The sequence below is a fragment of the Cyprinodon tularosa genome, unplaced genomic scaffold (assembly GCF_016077235.1).
Source record: "Cyprinodon tularosa strain WSP-4 unplaced genomic scaffold, ASM1607723v1 ctg710, whole genome shotgun sequence".
Taxonomy (NCBI): Eukaryota; Metazoa; Chordata; class Actinopteri; order Cyprinodontiformes; family Cyprinodontidae; genus Cyprinodon; species Cyprinodon tularosa.
Genome location: NW_024039464.1, coordinates 45479 through 65051, shown reverse-complemented (window position 1 = coordinate 65051; position 19573 = coordinate 45479). Strand labels below are relative to the sequence as shown.

General features: G+C 34.7%; 1 protein-coding gene across 1 annotated transcript; it reads right to left on the bottom strand.

Moving 5' to 3' along the window:
• Nucleotides 1-4358: 4358 nt before the first annotated feature.
• On the bottom strand, nucleotides 4359-19460 carry LOC119772514 (ceruloplasmin). Its single transcript, XM_038268958.1, has 24 exons — nucleotides 19162-19460; nucleotides 17929-18173; nucleotides 17627-17839; nucleotides 14263-14436; nucleotides 14072-14163; nucleotides 13266-13428; nucleotides 13010-13148; nucleotides 12775-12914; nucleotides 12321-12461; nucleotides 12182-12226; nucleotides 11870-12084; nucleotides 11312-11462; nucleotides 10894-11106; nucleotides 10206-10410; nucleotides 9533-9672; nucleotides 8514-8642; nucleotides 8276-8382; nucleotides 8140-8195; nucleotides 7972-8043; nucleotides 6497-6588; nucleotides 5650-5789; nucleotides 5482-5538; nucleotides 4525-4630; nucleotides 4359-4439 (listed from the first exon to the last, which is right to left on the bottom strand). The coding sequence occupies exons 1-24, from the start codon at nucleotides 19314-19316 to the stop codon at nucleotides 4414-4416; spliced, it is 3216 nt and encodes a 1071-aa protein (XP_038124886.1). The 5' UTR covers nucleotides 19317-19460; the 3' UTR covers nucleotides 4359-4413.
• Between the last annotated feature and the right edge of the window lie 113 nt (nucleotides 19461-19573).

Below are 19573 nucleotides of genomic sequence, written 5' to 3'. Positions count from 1 at the left end.
TAACTGAGTTTGCTGTAATGTCCACTATATGGTTCCCACTCTATATACTGATTGAGAGATTTAGGGGTAAGGGTGCATGTTTGGATGCAGTAAGCTTGTAAGAAACTTTTAAACACAGCATGTGAGAGCGTGCACAAGCCCATTTCTCCTTGTGCACGCTCTCACATGCATTTCCTCTCCGGAGCAGACACAGGGTTGTACAAGAGTTTGTTTTTTTAAGCGGAGAGGGCGGGTCTTTTGATAAAAAATCGTGAAAATCCTCCATAATACCTTCTTGATCATGACACAGAGGTACATCATTAGTTTTGTTTAAGCTAACATTCTCATAGAAACAATCCTACCCACTTTCTTCAGTTACATTTGTATTTCTTAGAGAGTGCCCTTAAATTAAGGAACTAGCTGCTACTCGTAAAATATTTAATAAAACTCTGCTTTGTTCTGAAGCTTTTACCTTTCTCTTGTGTGCCAGAGTTCTAAATGGGCAAATCCCGAGTTTTTTTATGTTAAAAATCAGTATAAAGTAGGAGCATGATTGAAAGCATAAAATAATGGTGACAAGATTTTACAAGTAATCTCATCCTCTTAAATATGGAATTAGTGCCCATGTCTGTGTGCATCTATGGATATCAGATCCTTAATTAAGCCTATGTTGAATTTACCCAGATAGACTGGTAAGGGTGGATTTTTACTGCGGGCACTGCCAGCCATCTGCTTCAAGTACTCTGATATCACAGCTGATCTGTCCTGCAAGGCCAGTAGCTCTTAATAGGACTAAAACAAGCATCCCTTTTACCATCCACTTGCAAACATTATAGACAGTGCTACAATGGTATAAAGTGGGGTCAAAATAAGTAAAAAAAATATGGGCCTATATATAAAATATATATTATATTATATAAATATATAAAATATTCACAAAGAATCCTACGACTAAAATTATCTCGTAGTGATGTCAATGTCACATATTCTAGGATTTTTATTAGAATTCTACTCAGGGAAGCCATTCACAAAGCACTCTGGGCTTTAGGATGGCTTCTAAAATTATAAAAACAAATATAACTATGAGGTAGTTATTCACAGAAACTATAATATCAGGTGGTTTCTAAAATAAAGAGCTGAAATGTTATAACTTTTAACCAATTTGGTGGTTGAATAACCTAAATAGTTGGATTTAAAACCAACTATTTAGGTTGTTCAACCATTCGATTGGTAAAAAGTTCATTACTGCTGGAATAAGCTAAATAACACACAGAGAACCTGTGCATTCACAAGAGGAGGATGTAAACTCCATTGGAAATGTAAACTCCAAATAATCTCTATTCAACATCTTATAACTGAATTATTTTTCCCTTTCAATTTTTCAGCAATAACAACATTTGAAAGAAAAAAAAACAGCATCTTTATACAACTCTTCCTATTCCATTTTTTCTTTTTTTGCTTTGAAAGCCTGACCTGTAGGGTTAAATGAGCCCCAACGGTTAGACAGCTGTGCCTTGATCAGCTGACGTCAATGCAGCAAGCAAGAACAGATGCACAACAATTTGCCAGAAAGCCACCATAAAGTTCAGAGTCACATGACACGCTGAACAGGACAGAGATGATGGCACATAATTAGGACTCCCGACAGGTTTTGGTCAGAGAGGTCATTATTTGGCAATTTCATGCTCTAAATCTTTGAAATTTTTACTTCCCTGCCAGTTGGAGGAGGGCTGCAGGTGGCTTTTCAGAACTCAGAGTGTCATGCTGTACAGTGTGGGTTAAAGACACACAAACACAATATACGTGTGTAGATGTCGGTTCTTAGCTGAATGTATTCTGGTTGTATATGTGATGGTAATAATTGCCAGAAATAACTCATTGCTTTTTGATTTGTCTGTTCCCTTCTTTGTACAACACAGCAATCTATAAGCAATATATTGCCAGCATACAGTGATCACATTGGCCTGCCAGCTTAGAGTCTAGTTGTGTATTTTTATTCTAGATGCAAATAACCTATGTTTTTATTCACTTCTAGGAAACGAAATACAATGCAATAAATCCTTAACTGACTTTAATGCAAGTTTTCAACAGAGTAACATTAGTATATTGTGGAATGTGGAAAAACATGAAAAAAATTAATTGGGAAATAATTTGGGTAAGGGGAAACCTATATTGTTTTTATATAAATAATGTATTTATTATTTATATAATCTAGTTATTTCTTTGTAATGTTAAAGCAGTCCTAGAAGCTGATGTTATTACAGGGTTTTTTTTGACTGCATGCTTGTAATTGCGTTTGTGAGGCCAGTGAAAGGTTACGATAGGTGGTAGAAAAGCAGGCCTGCGACACGTCTTCTTTTCAACTTTATTCCCATGAAGGCCATTCAAATGAAAAGTTTCCAATGGTTTGCTGTGTCCATTAAATTCTGCATTACTCTTATTTTCTTCTTCTTCTCCAATCCAAGTTTTTCAGGTATTATTAGATTCAATCCAATGCTCGACTCTACAGCCTTCAACAGTCAGTACATATTTCTTTATCTGAGCATTGCAGTAAGACAGGATGTATGGACACTTTCTTTGGTACTGTGGTTAAAGCTCAAGTCCATATGAGAGATGCTCCTTTCAGTATTCTTAGTATATAGTAGTTCTGCTTGGTCTTTGTTTATAAATTGTTTTAAAGATATGGGGCAAAATGTCAAACTATAGGGCATATAGCTGTTAAGTTTAACGAAGCTTGCTGCTATTGATCCTAAAAGACAATGAAGAAACAAAAGTTTTGCCCAACACTGATCTAAAAAACGCTTTGCCGTAAGCTTTGAATATGTGTGTTAATGAAACATCTTTTCATTAAGATGTCCAAATTTAAGGAAACACTTAGTTCACCTTAAAACCTGTCTGTTAACTGAGCTGCTTCTAAAAATGAAACCAATCAAAGCATATGTGAGCATTTATGTGACAATTTTGCCACCCTGTGTTGGTTTCATGAAAGTACCACATCAGTATTACCATTTTGTTTTTTTACTTAAAAGTAAATATGTATTAAAAGAATACACTGGAATAGAATCATTCTTTATTTGTTCATAAATGTTTAAATTCAACTTAATTGTAGAATTTAATTGCTTAAATTGAATGCCTACTTGAACAATTAAGCACTAAACGAGAAGTCTACCACTTAAACTTTACACCCTTCTGTTTTCTAAGAAAGATGTTTTTTAAAAGGTGTAGTTTTTCCCTGGAAATAAAAAAGGCAAAAAAACACTTGTGCCATATCATTGAAATATGGTACTATTATATTATTTTTTTGTTGGACTCAAATGTTTATTTTAGAGGTATTATGGATGGAAAAAAACTGTTGGAGGTCTGTAATATGTAAAATTTTGATCCATATTGACCCTTTCAGCCCAAATGCAGTGTTTGGAAAAAAAAGTTTTGCAAAAATAACATATTGAAAGCAAACAATGGCGACAGGGAAGTTTATATTTTCTTTTTGAGATGTTATCTATCTCCCTAAATTTTGAATGAATCGCCACAACCGAACATAACACAGCTATTGTTGAGTGTTGATGTGCTGTCAATTTGCATTCAATATTATAAATCACCTCATAAATACATGATGTATGGTTTAGGTCAGAGTTAGTGGCGGTAAATTTTGTTTTGGAACGTTTGTAAAAATACCTGATTTGATTACTCTACTCTAAAGCCTTTATTTCATGATTAAAATAAAAAAAATAATTGTCATTTTTAACCCTTTATAGCTGTGTTTACATCTGAGTTTCCCATTCCTTGCACTCTTTTCACTCTTCTCTAGTGCTATCTTTTAGTTCCATTTTAAACGATTCAAATCACTGCTTTACTGACGACACCCAAACATATCTGCCAGTGATTAAAATGGCTATAGACCCAATAAACACCTTATTAGTCTATGTTTGTTCACTAAATAAATACCATTTGGATGACCAAAATTATTCTTTCTTCAATTGAATTAATTGTGCAAAGTTTAACACAGTCAAACAAGCTTTTCTGAAATCTTAAAAGGGGTAGTTTATGACAAAAAAATAAAAAGTGTTTTGAACCTTTTCTTTTTTTCAGCAGGTGACTGTAGTAAGTTGAAACCCATTTGTCCTTTTCCTTTTAGACCAGGTGTGTCAAACTATATTCCCCAAGGGACTAAATTAAATGACTTAGTTACCTTACCTAATATACACTGAAGTTCTATGGAGGTTTGGCAATGTTTTCAGACAATAAAAAAATACCAGCACAATTATGTAAAAATCACTTTTTATTTGAACATGATTAGTTTTGGGTGCAGATTCTACCAGTCACTATTTACTGTACATTGGAAGTCTGTTATCAAATAGTCAGTAAACTGGGCACAAAAATTAACACTGAACTTGGTTTAGTTAGGTTCTGTTTGGATCAATGTTCATCAGCAGTTCAACCAAAAAGTCCACCCCTTTTTGCTGTGAAGGAAACAAAGAAAATCAGACAATTAGTATCATCTATCTTTCTTCCTATTGTTCTTCCAAGCATGATTTATTTGAATACCTTTTTCAGTGACCGTATACATTGCCTCCATTCCTGCTGAAATGTGATCAGTAACATGACAGTGGAGCAGCCAGGTTCCAGGGTACTGAGGGCGCATCTTCACTGTCTGATAAAAGAAAAGAAACCAGACCCCAGATATTACATGAGTCTGCTTGAACAAGTGTAACATTAGATTTCATTTATTGTAATTTTTTGTTTTATCATAACTGTACAACTGTATAAGACATGCAGAACTCTTTTTTTTTTTTTTTACTCAAACTGTGTAGTACAGTCAGATCAGACTAGCTAAGTATCACATGCTGCATAATAAACAAGGTGCAAGTTCTGCTTAACACCAATATTTCTTCTTAAGGTCCTGGAAAATTCATTAACTTTGACATTCCTAGACATTTTAAATAAAAATTCCCTGGTCTTAGCCAGAAAAGGTACAATACTTTAAGAGTGGGTTTAACAATAAGATAATGATAGAAAATACAGATCATTGGAGAAAGTATATAGAATCTGAAAAATACCATCCATTCAATGAACATTAGAGCCCCCAGACCTCAATACTATAGTGTAGTAGTGGCAAGTTGTGTCCTATTGGCAAACTGGAGCTTAACAAAGCATTTGCAGTTATTTTTTTATGTATTAAGATAGTTTGATTTTTTTATATAACATTTTTTTAGTTTTTTTCAGTTTTTGAATTGTTTTTCCTATAATTATTAGTCTGTAACATTAGTTAACAAAGCATTTGCAGTTATGTTTTTATGTATTAAGATAGTTTGCTCATATATATATATATATATATATATATATATATATATATATATATATATATATATATATATATATATATATATATATATATATATATATATGTGTTATTTTGTCTGTAAATGTGTTTTCAGATTCAAAACCAAATTCATGCAACTAAAACAAGCATTTACAACAATTTGAAAAATGTTGAGATTTTACCTGAAAGATGGCTGGGAACAGCTCATACGAGTCAACACGGTGAGGTCCTCCACCCAGCTGTACAATAAACACAATACAGCATCTGACTTTACTGACAAATTCTTCTCAATCTGTGTGTGATTGTTTACGTTAACCCCCTACATTATTTTTCCGATTACTTTTACATACCTTGTATTCCACACTATGACCATGCCAGTGCACAGTGTGTATATCCACTTCATTGCCCATTCCCATCAGGTACCAGTACACCTTATCTCCCACCTCCATGATCAGTCCATTCAAGTTGGCATACACATAACCATTAATAGCTGTAATCAGGCAAACACAAAACATCACATATATTCTACTTGTTTCATTTTGTGTAAGGACCAATACCTTCACCTTTATTTATCTGATTAATTATTTCATCTGAAAGCACTTAGACTTTAATGTTTACATTTCTGGTTTTTAAAATGTACTTGTTTGAAATTCCAGGATAAGTAAACTGAGTGATGAGCCAAAATAAATATTGTCATCAGGGGCATGGAACGAAATTTCAACACAGATAATGGAACAAGGCAAACTATTACAAGCTGTAACTGGGACAGTTCCTATAGTTGATTATTAACTGACCCATCTGACATCAAGCCGACAGAACAAACGAGAACAAATACGTACCCCCAAGAATAAAATCATTACTAATGCAGGGGATGCATCTGGTTCAATGTGCCTCTAGTAAATCTAATTTAGAAACTTATCAAGCTAATATATATATAAAGGTTTGTTTATAAAAAAAAAAAAAAAAAGTATAACCATTGAACTGTTTTTGTTTTGTTTTTTTATTTTGAAAAGTTTCTGCGCTTCTCTCTTAAAGTGCGACTCCAAATATGAGTCCAACCATTTCTAAATACAAACTTTAAAACATATTGAGACATTCAGGATTTTTTTCCAATGTATTATCAACTTAATTTGGATTTTGCTTTGTTGTGTTTTGGTTTTTATTTTCTATCGGGTTTTCTGTGTGTTTTTGTCTTACCGTGCATTTTGTTACTCTCAATGAAGGTTTCATCATCCTTCAGGTTTGGACGGGGATTCCTGATGTGCCTTCTGAGGTTTTCATCCAAATACCTGAAGTGTAGAGTATATCCCTTTTTAGGGCAGTTGCAAAGATATTTAATGTCTACTTTAACAAGAACCTCTTATGTGGCTTGCAACTGTTTGAAAATGTTAAATGTTGAACCACATTTTCAGATGTTTGAACTACAAATCTTTTAAATATTTTAATGAGGTTTTATGTTTTAAAGCAAACAACACATTAAAAGTCAATAATAAATACAAAGGAAAAGTAAAATAATTTATATTTGGAAAGACACACTTTATATTGTCAAAAGAAGAAATATGTGGTATGCATTTATTTTTAATTCCTTCAAGCCAACTACGTTTGTTTTAATTTAAGGCAATGAATGTATGCTATTTTTCTTTGCTGGATAGCTTAAATTCTGTCAGATTAGAAGGACAGTGTCAACATCAAATTTTATGTTTTCCACAGACCTTCATCTTGATTATGGTCAGGAGATTGACTTGGTCATTCTGGCAACTGAATAATCATTTTTCTGAGCCAAGATGGCACTTTATTTTGCTCGGTCCATCTTCTCATAAAATCTGGCCGAAAAAAACCCAAAAACAAACCTAAAGCGCGATGTTGCTGCCTTCATCAGGTCTGTATGGGGTCATGTTTAGTGTTTGTCCTGACCAAGATATTTCCTTTTGTGTAATGATTCCAGATACCTTTCTCCTGCTGTGTTAACTTGTAGAAAAATCCTAATCAGGGTGTTTTTAGCTTTGTTTTCAATAATGGCTTTCTTCTTACCACTTGTGCAAATACAGTATGTCAGACAGTTGTTCTGTTGACAGAACCTCTCACCTAAATTGTTCTTGCAACTTCGAGAGTTACAATGAAGCTCTTTTACTCCCAATCTAATGCATCCCTTGGCAGGATGGGCAAGTCTTGTCAGGTTGGCTATTGATCATATGGTTTTGTTTCTGTTTAAGTTTCTTTTTGAGTATTTTTTTTTTTAATTTGTGTTATTCTAGTTTTTTTGGTTTTATTTGAGTTCTTATGTATTTCTTGTTTACCCTTTGTTTCCCTCTTGTTTCAGTCTCCTTCTCCTAGCTCCCTTCTGTCCACACCTGTTTCTCGTCTGCTAATTAGTCCTTCCATCGTTTCTGTCCACCATTATACTCCTCCTCTTCATTTACTTTTTGCTGGTTCCTCGTTGTTTCTTAGCTCCTCATGTGTGTTTTCCCTGACCTCTCCTGGGTTTTGGTTTGTTTATTTTGTATGTGGACTTTTGCTTAGGTTTTCACCATTTGGATAAATTAATCTGCAAGAAACCACCTCAGTTTCCTTCTCTGCATTTGGGTCCTCTAAAACTTCCACACAACCTGACAATTAAAGGCATACTTTTTCCTCTTTTAAATAATGTATTAAATGTAAATTATTCTACCCACCAGCTTTCATTTTCATCAAAAACCAAAAAAAGTAGTGCAAACTCTTCTATTTCCTTCTTCAGTCCAAAAGACCTAGAAGCAGAGTTTTGTCAGAAACATGGTGTTACAGAATAAAAGCATGGTAAGCATTCATTTCCAAGTGGTTGTAGACACAAATTGAATCCTTACCGTGCCCAGCTACGGCGGCATATAACCAACGGACCAATGAGTCCACTGTACAGGTCCTAGAAGGCATGAAGAAAACATAAGAATGTGTTAAAAAAAAAAAAAAAAAACATTGCAATTTAGTACTTTTTAAACACACCTTGGTAACATCAGCAGTAGAGTAATACGCTGACACAGAGCACTCTTCTTGATCTGCAGTGGGTCCGGTGTTTTTGTTGACGTACCAGGTGTACGTGTGAGTTTCACCTGAATAATAAATTAGAAAAAATACATTTATGAACTCGTCCAATAAATACATATCAAATGAGCATGCTCCAATTTTCTTTTTACTTTAAACTCCATTCATAAAAATGTGATGCTTCTATCATTTCTTGTACCTGGTTTGGTTAGGTAGACATCAGGAGATTCTGTCTTCACCCCGTGGGCATGAATAGAATAAGGCCTGGATGCCATATTCTTAAAAACCACCTTAACTTTGTCACCAACTGAGCAATGAATCATTGGACCTGAATGAAAATGATTCAGTTAGATCAAAAATTGTCACCGATTAATCAAGGCAATCACAAAATTATAATATTCTATTTTTTTTACAGATATAAACTCAAAAAAAGAGCAAATGAGAACCACTGAAATAACAATAAAATAGCCGACACCTTTGGGACAATGTTTGTAGTTTTTTGGGGGGGTTTTTGTTTTTGTTTGTTTTTATATCCATTATCTATTACCTGAGCTTGAAAGTGGACAATGAGTTCAGGTTTAATTTTTTTAATATTTCTCTAAGATGAAAAACAGATACATCTGTCAAAATTAAATATGTTTTAGCAGATTTGTAGTTTTGAGAATTCCCCAATAGAAATATTTTTTCTGCCATGTCATATTTATACTCCATAGAAAGCAGTAGTAAAGGAGTACTTCTTATTTACGCTTAGAACCCTAAACTTTATCAATAGTATTATAGGAGATTTTGTACAAATCATCATGTGGTTTTATTCCAAACAAAATTAGATTTTTTATTTTATTTTTTGTTAGAAAACACTCTTTTTTTATATCAGTATGAGTAATATACTTTTCCTTTTAGGATTTTTTAACATCTTTGGCATTCATTTGGTACAAATAAATTACAGTTAAGATAAAACCTCCAACTATAATGAGACAATAAAACTGGATGCCAGCTCTACAAAAATATAACTTAATGTGAAACCACATAGGATAGATAACAAATATGTAAATATCCTAAACATATAATACAACAAAGCAATTATTAACTATCTCTGTTTAGTGTTTAATATGAGAAATAAAAGTTTTTTTTTTTTTTTTTTACATGCTTGTATAAATTGGCCATAATCCAGCATTGTTTAGTCCAAAACTATTCGGGTTCTACTTTAGTCATCCTTACCCATGATACCAAGATGGTCCATATCAGGTGTTCTTTCCACTTTCTTGGTGAACTTGTCATTTGTAAACTGCTGGTAGACGACCTTCTTGTAAACTGAACCGATGAACCCATCATGTTTGTCCAAAAAGACAGGAGCAGGACTGTTGCAAGAGAGAAAATGTTTTTTGGAAAAATATCAGCTTTCACTGCAAGAAAAGGGATTTTCTTTATCTCGAATTTCCATTAACCTTGGCTTTTCACAGTACAGTGTAAAAATCCAGGGTTATTAGCCATAACCTAACATGCAGTTATCTGTTTGCACAACCAAATAAAATTTTTTATAAATCTTTGCTATCACATAACAATTGTGTATCATTTTTGCTTGGGGTAAAAAAAAAGTTTCATAATTTATCTTTTATTGTGATAATATTTCATTAGCAATAGGTCATAATCCTAAAAACAGGCATGAATAAAAGCTTGAAATATACAATGATCCTCAAAATATGTACATTTTTGTAATTACAACATTAGGTGTGACAAAAAAAATAAGGCTCCTGGTCCAATCAGTAGACAAAACTTCTTTCATTTACTGTATAGCTAAAAGTTTGCTTCAGTAAGAATGAAGAACCTTTTTATGCACAAAAGAAAAAATACACAAAAGCAAAATTACAATAACTTGAATTTTCTGTCATACTTTTGATGGCCTTTGAACATCTCAGTCTCCCAGGTGCGGTTGGGTGAGTAGTCCCAGTCCATTTCCACAGCAGCAATGTAGTAAGTCTTTGAATGTAGCATCACTTCAGACTGACGCTGAAACATACTACACTTCTGTACTGTGTAGTTGGCTCGCATCCCACCTTTGTAGTGGTCCACTGTGGCAGAAACAACTTCAAACTGACCTGAAACACAACCAATTTACAAATCAGTTTATTCCTAATCAATTCTTTGCATTATTGTACAAAAAATTTTTTACTGATTAATTTGTGTTAAATGCTCACTTTGATATTTCCAGAGCAGTTAAACGCTATTTATATATATATATATATATATAGATATATATATATATATCTATATATATATAGATATATATATTGATATATAGATATATATATATATATATATATATATATATATATATATATATATATATATATATATATATATATATATATATATATATATATATATATATATATATATATATATATATATATATATATATATAAAAAACATATAAAGCCCCCTTTAAACACTGCATTATTTTAGTTTATTTATTTTTTGGTATTTTTGGTGAGGTTCATTTCATGCATTATTGTTCATAGATATAGTTTTCAACTTTTTGGAAGTTGTGGGTAGGCAGAGCCTGAGCAAAACAAGCATACCCATGCTGTCTGGCTCCATAGTAACTGTGTGCGAGATGTGAGGGAAAACACTGATGGTGTCTCTTCTGGTTTGGCGATACAGAAATCTGTTTCCCTGGAAGTAAAGGGTGATTATGTCTGTCTCCGTGCCCAGGCCCGAGAGGTGCCATGTGGTTTTATCTCCCTTACACATCGTCAGGCCTGGCAGATTCCTGTACACAAACCCGTTGATTGCTAAAAGAGAGGGAGAGATATGTGGTTCAGTTTAAACAAGATGTTGGAATTCAGATGATACATGACTCTGACATAATAAGGAAAATAACTTAAACTGATAAACAGAAAAAATACATAAATAGAAATATTACACTCCTTGCTAAAAAAGAAACATGTTGCCAAAACTTAAAAATACCAAATGCAGAGACTGAGAGGCAGTACTCACCATGCATTTTATTGCTCTCCATGAAGTCCTCATCCTCCTTATTGACAGTGTTTGGAGCTGTGGTGAATGTGCGGATATTTTCATCCAAATACCAGCTGAGGTTCTCATCAAACACTGTGGCCATGAGGTGAAACTCTTTGTTATAGTTCTTCTACATTAGATGAGGAAAGAATATAAAAGAATGAAAAACTTTTCAGTAACATACAAGAAAATTGGCGATCCTTTACATCACAGAATCTCAAAGTTAGGAGGTTATCCCTAAGACTCTGTAAAAGTAACTGGTATGTTATTTTTTTTTTTTTTTTTACTTTATTCCAGGAAATTACATTTTTAATTATCTTTGTTTGTAATTATTTCTAGTAGCACTGCCTGTATCATGTAAATTACCAAAGTTTTGGAAAATATCATAGTGTTAATAAAAAAAGCTGTACACACAAAGCTCATGGATAATTACTGACTTTAAAACCATGAGCGGCTTGCAGTATGTAGAAACAGAAAAGAAATGGACATTTATCTCTAAAATTCTTCTCATAACGAATGTGATCATCATTCTTTTACCTGCTGTCCTTTCTTCAGAGATCCAGGTCGACAGACAAGAAGAGGTCCAACCAACCCAGAGCTTGTGTCTTTAACAAGGTTAACTGCAGAGTAGTACAGGTAGCTCAGACAGTCAGGTTCCCCTTGCACTGGACCTGCACCCACAGGGACTGTCCACTCATAGGTGTACACTGCCCCAGGTCTGACCAGAGCAGCTGGAGGAGGAGTCACCACCCCTGCAATCATTGCATTGTGAGTTAAAGATGTTGTTATCCAAAGTTAAAATATTGAGGAGACTTTTACTTCGGTTCTGTAATTCTAATCTGAACTTACTTGGCTGTCTCTTGAGTTCCCGTAATTTCTTTGCTGTATATGTCTCTGGGAAAATAGATATTTTGCACCCAAAAAGGGAGGAGCATTAAACAAAGGCCATAACATTATCAGGAACATTGGTAACAGCTGTTTTATTTACCTTCTAATTCATTATAGTAAAGTGTTCCATCCTGTTCAATAGTGTATTGAACTCCATGTGGCTGGATCGTGTAAGGCCGGCTGGCTTTGTTCTTAAAAATCACCTTGATTGTGTCTTTTTCCTCAGCTCGCAACACAGGACCTGTGAACAGTTAAAAAAAAAAAAAAAATCAAAAAGAAACCAAAAAAAATAGTGAAAATGTTCTTTTACTGGGACATTGTGATGAGAGATAGGGGAGATTTAAAGATTCACTGACGAAATAACAGTGAGAAAAAGAGGTGTGATGAGAAAGAGCTAAATAAACTTGTATTACGTATCGCCACACTGTCAGTTTCCTAATCAAGACAGACTTTTTATTCAACCTAAGTCAATTAATTTAGTCTTAATTTGATTGGATATAAAAAAAGAAGAAAAAAAAAAACAGCAGTTTGTTTGACTTTTCTGCTTGATTTACCAAGAATTCCTAGATGTTCCTCCTCCGGGCCTCGTAACATCTTTGTCATGAAAGTGTTGTCAGTATATTCCACATATCGAACCTTCTTATATCGGCTCCCAATGCGGTTTGGCCCTTTAGTTACAAATGTCCCTGCCTCACTTCACACAGGAAGAACAGAATGTAGTTGGAGAAGGTCATAATAGGTGAGACATAATTCTTGTATTAAAGTCTGTTAGTATCTGAATTAACCAACCTTTCACTTGGTATTGTGGGTGCATAATCCCAGACCTCTTCTTCAGCTGCAATGAAGTACTGCCTGAGCTCACCATGAGGACGTGGCTTATGGACATTTGGGAAACATTTCTTTATTTCAAACAAAGCCTGCATTCCAGCTGGAATCAAATTCAAAGCAAAAGACAAAAAATGAAGAACAATGATTTGAAATAATCACTTATATATTGTTATTAGAGTTACTGGCTCCATTTGGAGACTGGGAGAATTTTTGTTACCCATCAGGTGATCATTGACGGTGCAGGTTAGCAGCCAGTTTCCGGGGTTGTCAGCCACCATTTGAGCAGTGGTGCTGGAGGCAGGGAAAAGGCTGACCATGTCTGTGTGGTGGTTCAGGATGGTTAAAATCTGGCCATGGAAATGAACTGAGTGCATGTCCACCTGTGAGACAAGTAGCACTATAATGTTAAGCATGATCCTATACACACAATAACAAAAAGTTATTTTTTTCCTCACCTGGAAATAAACCACTTAAAAAATAATATCTTAATTTATTAGATATTAGAAAACCAGCTTGTGTGTGTGTGTGTGTGTATATATATATATATAATTATCCATATTAAACTGTATAGCTAGATTGAAAGCTTGAACCTAGATGTTTACAACTATTTGCAGGGATTATGTAGCCTGATAAACCAGACTAAATGTGAGATTAAATGTGTAACTCACAGGCAAATATAATTTTGGCTGCTTGCGGGTGGGGCTAGTTTACTAGGCTAGGGATTATGTTCAGCTGTACTTGAAAGTGTGTCTAATATCAGAAATAAGCTGTGAGAAATACTGTAAATGTCTTTATTCTTTTAATATGATTTTTTTTATAAGAAAATATATTACATTACTTGAAGATTAATTTGTGCATAACAGGAACTTTTTGTTAACATTAATTTAAAAAAAAAAAAATCAAATTTCAATACAGCTTGATAAACAAGTTCAGTTATGAAGCTGATGTATCACATTCTGCAGGTAACAGAGGATATAAAATAATTCAAGCAGACCTATAAAATCATTATAATGAAACCGTTACCTCATTGCCAAGGCCAATCATGTGCCAGTTGATCTTGTTGCCCTGACACATGGTCAGTCCGGGTAGATTACCATAAAGGTAACCATTTATCCCTGTGACATGAATAAGAAGTTAATCTTACATTTGTTCAACAAAAACTGGTGTTTTCATACAAAGATTGAAAATAACACTAACCCAGCACAGGGCCTCACCATGCATCTTGTTGCTCTCCATAAAATCCTCATTCTCCTTTAGGTCTCTGATGGGATTTGTGATGTGTGTTCTGATGTTTTCATCAAGATACCAGCTGAGGTTTTCATCTGACACCATGAACAACAGAGCATATGTGTAGTCGGCTGTCCTTTCACCATGGAGGTCCAGAGTTCCTGCAGAACAGATCAAATAAGATATTGGGCTAATCGTTAAGCAGTTGATTTTATCTAATTAAATTATCTTAAAATTTTCTTCCATTTGTTGAAGAATGCACCGTGTAATGTTTTTTTTTAAGTTAGACCGGGAGAGTTGTCAATAAAAAAGTGGTATTTTTCAACTTCCATTACTTTTTTAATTTTTCTTTTTTTGTGTGGGCTTTTTACTAGCCTCTTTGGGGTTATATTTAAGTATTGTTCGTATTCAGTCATTAATACACCATAAACGTATAAAAAAGTTTCCCACCAATCAGGTGGAATTTTAAGTTTTTCATTATATCCTCAGTTTAATGTCCTTGGGAAGATTCCTCTTTTGCAGTTTCAGATTTTAAGAAATTTTAAGAAACAAAATTTTTCAAATATATCTCAATCGTGTCTCTTGAACAGTTAAGGGTTTTCTGTTTCACTTGTGCTTTTAGACCTTGGTTCTACTCAGATAAGGATTGTATTCCCATTTCCTATCTAAAGTAGAACAATAAAACTGAAATAAATATCTGACCGAATGAAGTTAATTTGCTCAGATTAAAAGATTTGTTTCAGTTGCTGCTCCACTCACATGTGGAGAACTTCAACAACTCATCCTGTTCCCTTTCCTGTTTTCACAGCCTATATTGATTTATTCATTGGTTGATTGACTTTATTGATCTTACAGTGGGGAAATGTACTTGTTAGCTCAGCTCAAATAGGCAAAGGAGAAGAAGAATGAGCTAAAGGAAGAAAAAGGTGAATGGGATATTGTCAGGGTTTGGCTGTGGTTTGGAGGACCTAAATGCAGAGGCAGAGAGGCTGAGGTGAATACTTGTAGTTTTAATGATGAAAATGGTTAACAAAGGCAGGAATCCAAAAATCCAACTAAAAAATGTAACAGACCAGAACCATGGAGACGTCAAGGGAAAACATGTACAAGGAGCCAGGGAGAGACAAGACAACAACAGCAATGACAAGACCAGCAACAACAAGGAGTGGCTGCAGAGGGAGAGGGTGGCTCTTTTCGAAAACCTAGGACGCATCCTTAGAAGACCGGATTCGAAGGCCGATTACGTCATAGCGCGGCGCCGAGGTCTGGTCGGATTCCAAGAGTCCTCGTTATGCGGCCTTAAAATGCGTCCTTCTTTTTGCCCGATTTGAAGGACGGGTCCGATGTATCCTCGGTATTCTTGGATATCCCAGGATTCATTGCGAGACCAAGCAAGCTGTGATCAGAGGAAAGGTTGCTTGGCGCCGAACAGTGGTGGAAATTGGAAGTTCAGTTTAATATAATACAACTCTGTGAATAGTTCCGTCTGAAATGAATGAAAATAGTTGTTTTAATGGTTATAGAGTCAGATATGTGGCGGTAATGTTTGATTTATCTAAAGGTTTTTATCTGTTACTGTGTAAATGAGTTTGGCTGGAAATTAAGGACAGATTCTAATAGATCTGCAGGGTGGGGACTATAAATCTGATAGGATTTTTATCTTTTTATTGCTATTTTGCACAATATGCTTAACTTCCTATTTTTTGTTGTTGAATATTAGAGATTTTGCAGATATATTTTTTATACATATATTGTTTAGATTTACTTATATCTTTCTACCCCTTTTATAGAATAGAATAGAAAATCCCTTTATTTTCCCACAATGGGCAAATTTACAGCAGAAGCAGAAGAATAACATAATAGGGAAGAGTTAAAATATAAACAATAAAATACAGTAAAGTGTTTTAACAATATAAAACTGGGGAATAAATAACCAATATGCAGCTATGGACATTTTTAGAGTAATGGATATTTGAAAATAGCAGCAACATCAGAGATGTGCAAAATGACAGCAGCAGGTTATTTAACTGACTAAGGTTTCTATCATTACATTTGATTTGATTTGTTCCTGCTCCCGGTGGTTGGAACCTTTATTCCACTCTGGATTCTTGGGAGTGTAGTCTTTGTTCACCTCACAATAAAAAAGAAATAAATAAACAGTTTTGAAAACTTCTGTATTCATTCTTTTCCTGCTTTGTGTGTCAACGTTCACGGTTGCTAAGCAACAGAGCATACCGCGGTAAAACCCGCCAAAGGGTAGACCTGGTCGAATTCACAGCCAAAACTCTTCCGGTCTCCTTATTTTCAAGGACTTCGAAGGATCCAGTCTAGGTAGACCGCGTCCTTGGAGGACCCGTCCTAGGTTTTCGAACAGAGCATATATGTAGCTGACTGAGACAATGGCAGGGCTAATGAGCTTACAAGGAGCAGGTGTGAGGAGACAATGAGGGAGCCAAGGGGAAAAGAACACACACAAGAGGGCAACAGAGGAAAACAACAAAAAAACGTGAGAACTAACATAAATCTAGAAACTACAACAAAATAAGAATCAAACCAATAAAACTAGGAAGCATGGAGCAAAATAAAGAACCACACAACCAAAACCATGACAGATATATATATATATATATATATATATATATATATATATATATATATATATATATATATATATATATATATATATATATATATATATATGGTGCAGAGGATGGAAGCAGTTGTCCATGATGGATGTAAGCTTGGACAGCAACCTCCTCTCAGCCACTTCCTCCACTGAGTTCGGAGTGAAGCCCAGACTCTGGACTCAGTGGAGGAAGTGGCTGAGAGGAGGATGCCATCAGGATTAATTAATACCATAAACATGGATTTCTTATATTGTTGTACGAATGTAAGATAAATCTATCTGCCCACAGATAAAAAATAAAAACTGCAGAATAGTTAACATACTACAAAAAAAAAAGTAAAGCCTTCTATGCCAAAAAATATATAACGAAGGCCCAAAATGTAGTCAAGTCTGAGACAAATATTGTTCTCTAAGATTTTTGTAATCTCATTTGTATCTCTGCTCACTTGGACAGATGGATTTTCTTGCACGAACATTTAGATGAATAATATCTTTTGAGAAAGCATGAACATATAACCCATATAGTCCTAAATGGGATAACACCTCACTATTTAATATACAACTTGCTTTCACTTAGAATCTAGACCACTAAGAATCAAAGCTGTTATAAATGCGAAGGGGTGTGTGGCCTTTGTAATTGCATTGTACCCAATATGTATGTATGCTTAAGAATTACCAAGGAGTACACAAAAACATTCTACTGGTTATCTGGGTTAAAAAAGTACCTCTTTTACAGATAAGAAGAGGTCCGATGAGTCCTGAGTTAATATCTTTAGGGGGGCGGACATGAGAGTGGTAGAACCTGGTCATACAGTTACTATCCTCAGCTGTTGGGCTGTGGGATTCTGGGAGGGTCCATTGATAAGTTAATGTTCCACCAGGAGGTATGGCGTCATCCCTCTTCAGCTCTGGACCTGTGCCATCTGGGTACAAGGCTCCTGAGGGGAAGCACATGCAAACAAACTCATATTCTCCTTTTAGCAAATAGTTAAGGTTTTAGCTTTTCTTCTGTTTTCTAATCTCTCACCCTCATTATCTTTAGTGTAATTGAGTCCATGTGGGTGGATATTGTAAGGTCTGGAAGCCATGTTTTTAAGGTGGACAATCAATGTGTCCCCCTCCTCAGCCATCAGCAGGGGCCCCAGGTAACCCAGCCATTCTGGCTTCTGCACCTCCGTCCTGTAGGTGGCGTCGCTGTACTGTTTGTAAACAGCCTTTTTGTAGACTGGGCCAATGCGCTGGGGGCCTTTTACTAAAAACACAGAGGCATCTCTGCAAAGACAATTCGGCAGAAAGAAAAGTAGTTACTTATGAAGATACGGTTTGGACTTATCACTTTAAGAAATGTTTGATCTCTGGTTAATTTAAAAAGGAACATTATTTCAGGAGTGTTGATGAATTTATAGTAGAGCATGTGCGCAACAAAAGTGTGTCAGATAAATTTTTAATTATTCATTTCCTTTTCGTGATTTTTTACTTACTGTTACTCATAAGTAAATGTTTGTGGGGTCTAAAAAGTCTCTAAATGTTTTATTGCTTGTAAACCAGTAAAGTTCTCTCAATACTAAAAGCTCTCTAAATGCATACCGTACATACCTTTACCCAAAACGACATTACTGCTGATGATCAGTACAAAAAGAGTAAATTAGATTTGTATTCCCACAAGTACTGAAGAGGAACATATGGTTAAATTTTAAAGGTTTCTAGAAAGTGACAATAAATCAGTTTACTTTAGATTTACTTTTACTTAGTGAAACTCATTATATAGAGTATTTATACACAAACTGAGCCCTTAATTATTTAAACATAACAATTGCCCACTTAAATCTGATGAAAACTCAACTTTTAATTTCTTTGAAGATTACAACATATATGAGAGAAATGGCTAAAAACCCTGAAGTGCCTGTTATTCCTTCATCAAAAATACATGTAAATTTCAAGATATACCAGTAGAAAAAAATTTGCCATGTTGTTTTGCGTGTGGAAAACATTTGAGAAAATAAATTTAAACAAATTTAGAATGTGGAAATTGACTCCACGAAAACACGTTTTTCAAATGCTTTAAATTTAGCAAAACTGAATATTCTTTCTTTTAAGTGATAACATAAGAATAGTTTGAGCTGTGTGTATTTATTCACATGAATATTCTTGTTCCTCTTTTTCTTATCTTTTTTATCGAAAGGTCAATCTGGGCCTCAGTAATATGTTATTTTACAGTCTTCAGAATGAACAGTGTGAGAATTTGTATGGTTGTACTTACTCATCCTCCTGCAGTGTTACATTCTGGATAATGTTCTTCCCACTTGGAGCGTAATTCCAAGACACCTCCTCTATCCTGAGAAAGTATTGTCTGGTCATTCCAGCAGCACATAATGCTGTGCCAGCCAACACCAACAGAAATGCTACATTTTTCATTTTCAAACCTTGATGTTTGATTTTTTTCAAATCAACATCTGAGAAAAATGAGCAAAAAGAACTACTTGTGTTCTGTTACCCCTGAACAACCCAGCAGAGGATACTGATGCAGAGACAGACCACAGAGCACTGCAACATGCTCCGTGTCTTCCCTACGTCTTTATACTGCTGAGATTAGGCAAAAAGCTCAAGGGGTCACTGACCATTGGACAGCGGGGCAAACAACAACCAACTGTTTCCTCAGCGGGTTACACTTG

Excerpts from the sequence above, each read along its gene's own strand:
- LOC119772514 (XM_038268958.1), bottom strand. The coding sequence starts at position 19,316 with ATGAAAAATGTAGCATTTCTGTTGGTGTTGGCTGGCACAGCATTATGT. Across the intron at positions 13,429-14,071 it reads TGATTGGCCTTGGCAATGAG|GTGGACATGCACTCAGTTCA; the intron begins GTAACGGTTTCA and ends CTTGTCTCACAG. Across the intron at positions 9,673-10,205 it reads ATGTTCAAAGGCCATCAAAA|TCCTGCTCCTGTCTTTTTGG; the intron begins GTATGACAGAAA and ends CTCTTGCAACAG.